General features: G+C 34.4%; 4 protein-coding genes across 5 annotated transcripts in view; all 4 read right to left on the reverse strand.

Moving 5' to 3' along the window:
• Positions 1 to 607, reverse strand: part of LOC112096116 — a 1,000-nt gene extending 393 nt beyond the window's left edge. The window contains exon 1 of the mRNA XM_024179015.1: positions 72 to 607. Coding sequence (XP_024034783.1) covers positions 72 to 512 — 441 coding nt within the window. The 5' untranslated portion in view covers positions 513 to 607. The remainder of the gene's footprint in view (positions 1 to 71) is intronic.
• LOC18035318 (protein XRI1) overlaps positions 1 to 7,794 on the reverse strand; it is a 26,079-nt gene that overhangs the window by 9,569 nt on the left and 8,716 nt on the right. The gene's annotated exons all lie outside the window — the stretch shown is intronic.
• Positions 3,192 to 3,590, reverse strand: LOC18034920 (60S ribosomal protein L36). Its single transcript, XM_006422410.2, has one exon. The coding sequence runs from the start codon at positions 3,588 to 3,590 to the stop codon at positions 3,192 to 3,194; it is 399 nt and encodes a 132-aa protein (XP_006422473.2).
• Positions 5,589 to 7,489, reverse strand: LOC112096117 (protein FAR1-RELATED SEQUENCE 5-like). Its single transcript, XM_024179016.1, has 2 exons — positions 7,471 to 7,489; positions 5,589 to 6,445 (listed from the first exon to the last, which is right to left on the reverse strand). Exons 1-2 carry the CDS (start codon positions 7,487 to 7,489, stop codon positions 5,589 to 5,591), a joined length of 876 nt encoding a protein of 291 aa, XP_024034784.1.

Here is a 7,794-nt window from a genome sequence, read left to right on the forward strand (position 1 = left end):
CTCTTTCAACGCGCTAACATGTTCCTCATGATTAGAGAAGAGCATTTGTTTCCCATGCCTTGTCAATTCGCCAAGGCCTTGTGGACTTCCTGTTTTACTGCCTTCCTAGAGGCTATGCATTTCTTAACCTCAGTTGCAAGTTCAATTTCATCTCCTCCTCTTCTGCGCAGAACTGATTGAAGTCCTTGTGTAGATTCCTTAATCTGCAAGAGAGCATTCTGAGCAATGCTGCTAGTTTCCAAGATCCTCAAAGATCCATTCAAAAGGTCATCAACCCATTTCTTATGCTGGCCTTGGGCTAAAGCTTGTTGAACAAGAGGCAGTTGAAGCATTTTATCAACAGAATCATGTAAATCTTGAAGGCCATTTAACTCGTGGGCTATTGATGAAGATAATGAAGTAGAAGCAGCTTGAGAATACCTTAATCTTCTCAAATTCTCTCCAACATCTGAAGTGAGAGGGTGTGATCTTGTGGGAAAGCTGTTTGAGCGAGTATGGTAAGAGGCAGCCATTTTTCCTTGCTGTGTATGAAAAGACTGGAAGTTGATTGTCAAAATTCAATCTAGCTCTTTTGCCTTCATTCGGTTAACAAATGCTATATATATATATATAGACTGAGATGATGGGAACAAGAGGAATCTCATCCTCTAACATGATTTAGATCTTGATCTTAACAATATATCACCTAATTTTATGCAATGTCTCCTCCCACTAGCTACCCATTTCATTTTTTATTCTACAAATCACAGTAGCATCTCTTTATAAGCTAATACTATATGGAATTAATGGTTCTTTGAGATCCATACAAATTTGCAACGCATGAATGAATTTGACTCTGTCACCTCGAATGCATACAAAAGAATGCAATACAGCTTGGCTTGCCTCCCTCTCCCTGTAGGATATAAAATTATGTTGCCGTAGGCTTTTCACAATATGGCTCGTTTCTCGTCATCTACGAAAATTATTCAATGTCCCTCTCCTTCCTTTCTTTCCTTTTTTTTTTTTTTTTGGTTATAATTTTAAGTCCTTATGCTTGAAGCCTTTTTGTTGAGCGTTCATTTATGCATTTCTTCACACATCTATTTCCATCAATAGCTTTTTGTGCAAGTGCCTCGATTAGTAAGCTATATATTACACACTCTTTCAGGGTGGCTGCTTTTACACAGACCTTGCCTGGTGAATTAGGTTGTTCCTCTCAAAATGATGAAAACTTATCCCTCCACATCTCACTGGCTGACCTCATCCATGTTGGTGATCATGACACTGATGAAAAGATACAGGTTATACTTTATTTATAGCTAGTGTTGTCTGTTTGAATTTTATCAAAATACAAGCTTCTGCTTTCCAGTTAGCATAAAACAGGACACAAAATTCTCTTGGCCAAAAGAAAATATAGGCAGACTGAACAGACATCATGCTTACATTAATGTCTAAAATCAAGGTCACAAAATCGATCCGCAGCTATTTGACACCAAAAATGTCACTTGGATGCATAAACAATTTACTCTTATAAACTCCATGAACAACTCCCAAAATGGGCCAAAAAAAAAAAAAAAAAATCAAGATAAACTTCTATATCTTACAAAACATGTCACAAACATTACAGAAATTGACAAACAAATCAACAACATTACAACACGTGTAACTATTATAATTCTAATTTTACCGATTGAAGCGGTTTGTAGCCGGTTGAAAAAAGTAAGTCGGGAAGATGAATAATTTCTCCTACAGCCATTGCAACCCAAAGCGGCATGATTTCTTCGAACTCTCAGGCTGAGGAAACTTCCTACTTGCGCATATCCGCCCGCTCCGAGCGAGAAAACGAACAGATCGAGGTCGGAATGAGATCCGGTGTTTTCACGTCTCACCGTAGTGCCCGGTTTGGCGGTTCAGCTTGCTTCTATGGCTCATGTATGAACAGCAAAACTCATGCAGATTGATCTGGATGATCCTTGGGGTTACTTTTTGATTTTTATGAAGAGTTTTATCCGATTTGTTGACAAATAACTCAAAAAAGAATCCCTTGTAATTTTGAGTGGACTAATTGGGGAGCAAGAAAGGGTGTGCTTTTTAAAAGATGAAGATGCAGAGAAGGTTTTTTCTAAAGCCAAAGCCACTTCACCGTTTGTGCTGAGAGTAGTCATCAATGAGGTATTAATTTTTAACTCCATTGATGCAAGCTCCAAGGAACTTTTCATGGTCGCCTGCCCCTGAATAATGGTATAAATTAAATCTTGAAGATGTAATGTTTGATCATAAGTCAAGGGGCAGGAGTTGGTGCTATTATAAAAAAAAAAAAAAAAAAATCATAGTTGCTGTGAAAACCAGCTTTAATGGCACTGAATCGAATTACAAAAAGGAAAATTTCTTGCCTCCTGAATCGAATTCAAACAGTAACCCTTGCTTTGACCCGGTGGCCCAAGCGGTTTTCTTTCACCAGTTTTCCCAGTTTCCCATCACTTCTTTTTTTGTGTTCATTTCATTCCCATTCGTTCGATTTTAGTGTTCACATCTAACGGCCCTCATTCATGCAATGTTTGTTACATGATGATGTAACTTAACCTGACCTTTTTTACATTCTATTTATAAAAATAAATTCATTATTAAAAATTAAAAATATCAAAATTACTTTTTGCTAACTATTTTTTATTTTGTAATTACATATTCTCTCTCTACTTTTATATTATATAAATTAAATTCCCAACTTTACATTTTTTTAAATTTATTTTTTTGACATTTCTTAGTATATTCTAATCTATATTCATACTTTATGTATGCAAAATATTTTTTTCTTGGTACTTACTAACTTTTGTGTTTAGTAAAAATTAATTTATTGATATTCATTAATTTTCATTACTTATAAAATTTGTTAATATTCATTTTAAAATAGTGGATTTTTTAAACTAATGATATCAATTACTTGCGGTTAAAATAATATGGGTCCCTCTATGATGCCGTAATTTTTTTTACGGTATCAATAGTGTAAGAAATATAGACCGTTAGATCTAATCAACGGTATATATTATTTTTATTAACGAAAATTTTTAATTATTTGAAAATTGTGTTAACCGGTTAACAAACCTATAAAATAGGTAATTTTAAATTTAAAATAAAAAAGAAATAGAGATACAGTAAAATACAATCTCTCTTTATCTCTCACGTTCATATTTTTATAATTGGATTCTTTAAGATTATCTTTGTCTCCTAATGATTAGATGAAAGAGATTCAATAAATTTCTCGCTTTCTTTTTTGCCCTCTTGTGAGTGCCAAGCTTTCTCTTTGCAACCTTCAGTGCCCTCTTGTCCTTGCCGACTTTAAGAAGCTCAGTGATCATTTTCTCATAGGGTGCAAAGCCAGCAACTTCCCTAATCACAGTCCTCACGAAGTGGACCCTTTTGCTTGTTTTCCCTTTGCGATCTGCTGGGCGTGGCGGCAGTTCCTTCTTCGTCACAATATGACCCTTGTTTAATCCAACAAAGAGACCAGTATTTGGCTGTTTCGGAGCCATCACCTCCGACGAAACTGAGTTGCTGCGGAAACCTGAGATGAGTTGGGAGTAAATATTTCGGTAAGTTATTCTTGAATCCATTTTATAGTTTTAATCGTATTTTCAAATCAGAATTTTTTAATAACGTAATAGCTCTATTTTTTATTGTATTGCCAATTTATTGCCTTGAGTATTTGCAGCCATGGTTTAAGGTCTGTCCTATGTTGCTTACAATCATTCTATAACGTGCTTTTACAGGCGGCTTAGAGGCTCGTGCGGCTCACAGATTGCCAGCCATAGAGAAAAAGTAAAAGGGGAGAGAACCATGAGGCAAGGTGCAACGCGAGTAAGATACAGAATCTTTAATGTCATGTGCTGTTTTCTTTCATCTATCTTTTGGTAATGAAAAGTTAGTTGGTCGGCCATGTTGCAATTTTGCTTTAGTTTGGATTTTTTCAAGTTTCATCATGTTGCAATTTTGCTTTATTTATACAATCATCTATGGGGCCTATAAGAAGGTTAATAATTCTTACAACTCATGGCATCATTACGGCCAGAATAAAGTCAACTAATTACATATGCAAGAGAAATAATTAATTCATCACAAAGAATGGCTCATGTGCTTTTTAGATTGAAGCCCTTGCTGGGAAGTTCAATTCACGTTATCACATATGATCAAAACCACAGCTTCTAGTGTCATTTTTTTGGGGTTTTGTTGATTACATGGAAAGCAACTAATTACTACAGCTGAAGCATGTGAAACAAGATTAGAAGCACAATACTTTTTGGAACTGAAGGGGCAATTATTTTTTTTTTTTTCAAGTTTGTTATATGTTCTTTTGTGAAGACCTAAAGATTCATGAGTCAGATTAATAATTTTGCCTCTCTTAGCCTTTATGCGGTGGGAATGAACTTTCTCTTTTTTAAAATGCAGATGGAAAAAAAAGATGATGGAGGGCTCCATAAAAGCATTAAAACAAACGGAGAGGGTGAAGCAAACTTTCGAAATTGCAACCATGAGAAGGAATTGACAAAGCTTAATGAAAAAATTGATGGGATGACTTTTAATCTTGCCGCTGTCAGGTATGAACTTGGTGAGCTGAAGAGGAACAATTTAGATACTTATGCATTGGTACAAAAAATGTATAGTGTAGTTGAAGCACTTGAACATAATATAACTCATATGCAATCACACCCGTGGAAGGAAAATATGAACTCTTCTAGTAAAGATGTTCAAAATGGTACAAATGAATCAAGTGGTCAAAATTTCGTGGGAAAGGGAGATGAGTTTGGGGTGAAGATCGCAGAGATTAAGGACAAGACTGAAGACGCATGTGATGAAAATTTATCATTGAAAAACTTATTTGCATATAGGAAACGGAAAGAGAACCAAATCTTCCACAATGTTGTTAAAAAGGTATAATAACAAACTATTATTCTACATTTTTTTTCAAAAATTATTTGTACTAGCACATTCATTAAACAAAAAAAATAATAATAAAATTCATGTTCTTATGCATGTAGGATAAAGCCATGGATGCAGTTGATTTTGTGGATTTGGTATCATCGGTCGAAGTAGATGCAGTTGAGGATAAAAAGGTGCGTCCTCGAAAGCCCAGTCGTTATAAAAAATCTCCTTACGAAAATTTCACCAAAAAAAAAGGCCGCCGCAACAAGGAGTTTGGTTTATCCAAACATGGAGCTTCTTTTTCGGAGGAAGAATGGTATATTTTACAGTATATTTTTCATGAACAACTAGATAAAAGGTATGGAAGTATTTAATGTAATCATATTTTATACGTTTGTATTTTGATGTTCTTATTTGTTTTAATTTATTATTAATGTGCGTGTATAATTTGTACAGAGAGAAAATTGTAATGACAAAGCGACATATTGTTACCCGCTTCTTAATGTCTTCTTTAGCTCCTAATGTTTGGATATTTGATGAGGTATACTATGTGTGTGTGTGTGTATAATATTCAGAGCGTAATAAGATTATATGTATTTAATTTATAATTTATTTTTCATTTGGTAGTGAATGTTTTAATAATGATATTGTGATTATTTTATACATAGATCATAAGTTGCTATGCCGAGTACTTAACCAGAAAGGAGAGTTTGAAGCAAGATTATGAGACTCGAAATTGGTTTTTCTGCAATAGAATCAGCCCAAAACAAGTTTGAAAGTCTATTCTCCTCATCTACAGTGTATTTACAGAAGAAATTTGGATCCATATCAGCTTTTCCTTTTAAGTATGCCAGCGCAGATTCTGAATCTGTTTCAAGCATCATAGACCGACGTTCAACATCTAATGAATTATACAAATCCTCCAGTGTGAAGCCCACATTGTCATAACCCCCAGCTTGATTGACTAAAAAATCCATAATTTGACTAGTCTTTATACCAACAGTTTTCATCGCAGTAGCTTGAGCCATGTCACAATCTTTAACTGATCGATGGGATCGAAGGAACTTAATCTCATAATTCATTGCCAACTCATGTGAGTGTTCAGGGATCAACTGATTAACAACCCAAGTACCAACCTTCTTATTCATCTTCACTCTAAAAGCAGCTGGACATTTGCCTCTCGTAACAGCCCTCGGTTCCCGAATTCTATCTTTCCTTTCAACATACTTTTTAGCACGCTCGCCCTCCCTATTACAAACCCAACGTCTCACATTGGTTTGACCATCATTATCATACCTTATATCATTCTTATGAATGCTGAAGCCCATTACTTTCGAGTAATTACTGTAAAAATTCTCAGCATCTGTAAGTGTCTCAAATTGACTTCCAATTACATCTTCACTAGTGAGTTGTTGCAGGTGCTTACCATTAAAAACAATGGAACATGAGGAATCATCTACACTTGGCAGAATGGTTGCCCTATCTGTTGAAAGAATGTCATGTGATGAAGGAATGTCAAACTCTGCTTCTTTTGAATTTTGGTTGATAACTGCAAAAACAATATTGAATATTTTGTTATCAGCAAACTTGCATGATTAAACTGTACTGATCTAGAATATATGAGATTGCATACTATATATTTTTTGATAGATAAATGTGTCTAGTTACAGAAGAAATTTACAGAATCAAATTTTGACTTTGCTTCTTAAAGATATTCACGATTTAGTGCACAAAGGTCACAACTGTCTTGAAACTACACAAAACCCGAAGTTTCTGCATTAACTGATATCAATTAACAAGGAATAAAATTACAAACTATATATCTATAGAAATATTTATTTTTCAGGAGTTCAAATAATTTTACGGTTTTCTATTTGAAGTTTCTACATGAAGATATGGCTTAAAGAATGCTGACTGCTCAGAATCACTGAAGCAACCAAGCCTCTGATTATCAGCCAACTTCCATGATTTAACTGTATTGATCTAGAATATATGACATTACATAATATATATGTTTGGATAGATAAATGTATCTAGTTGTGGAAGAAATTTACAGAATCAAATTCGGACTTCTCATCTTAGAGATATTCAGGATTTAGTGCACAAAGGTCACAGCTGTCTTCTAACTACACAAGACCAGAAGTTTCTGAATTAAATGATATCAATTCCCCAGGAAAAAAATTAGAAGCTATATCCCCCTAGAAAGCTCTATTTGTTAGAAGTTCAAATAATTTTACAATGTTCAATTTCAATTTTTCTACATTAAGATATGATTTAAACAATACAAACTGCTCAGAAGCATCAAAACAACCAACTTAAATGATGTATTAGTTCTTATTTTCAGCCTCTTTCTCCAAGAAGCACGACTGGCAGGCATCATATTCTCAGTTCTCTTATGTTCTGCGTGCCTTTTTTTTTTTTTTTTTGGTTTGGACAAATAATCGAACAATTTTAAAGCATTGGCCATTACATGGTTACATAGCCAAAATCTCGTTATAACCATTTCTCTACACAACAACAAAATAATCATAAAAATTCTAAATATCAAATTACAAAGAACATATCAGTACTAACCTTGTTCATCAATATCCATCGCTTTTTGTAATGACAGCTCCCAGATTTACCTTGAATATAAATATTTTTCAAAACCGAACAACTTGATTAATTGACTAAGAACTCTACTCGAATTTAGTACGATTGATTGAACAAAAACTCCGCTTAGATTTGATCCTTGATGAGATACTGTTTATTCTTTGCAAAGATGAGTTTGAATTGTGTTTTGCCGATAGGAACTTATTCTACCAACAGTCAAAGTGGCTAACAAATCGTATTTGTCAAAACAAAACCGTCTGTATCATGGGGTTGGCTCAATTCGGAGAAATTCAGTGACCACCCCAA

Source organism: Citrus clementina, unplaced genomic scaffold (assembly GCF_000493195.1).
Source record: "Citrus clementina cultivar Clemenules unplaced genomic scaffold, Citrus_clementina_v1.0 scaffold_8, whole genome shotgun sequence".
In the NCBI taxonomy this organism is placed as follows: Eukaryota; Viridiplantae; Streptophyta; class Magnoliopsida; order Sapindales; family Rutaceae; genus Citrus; species Citrus x clementina.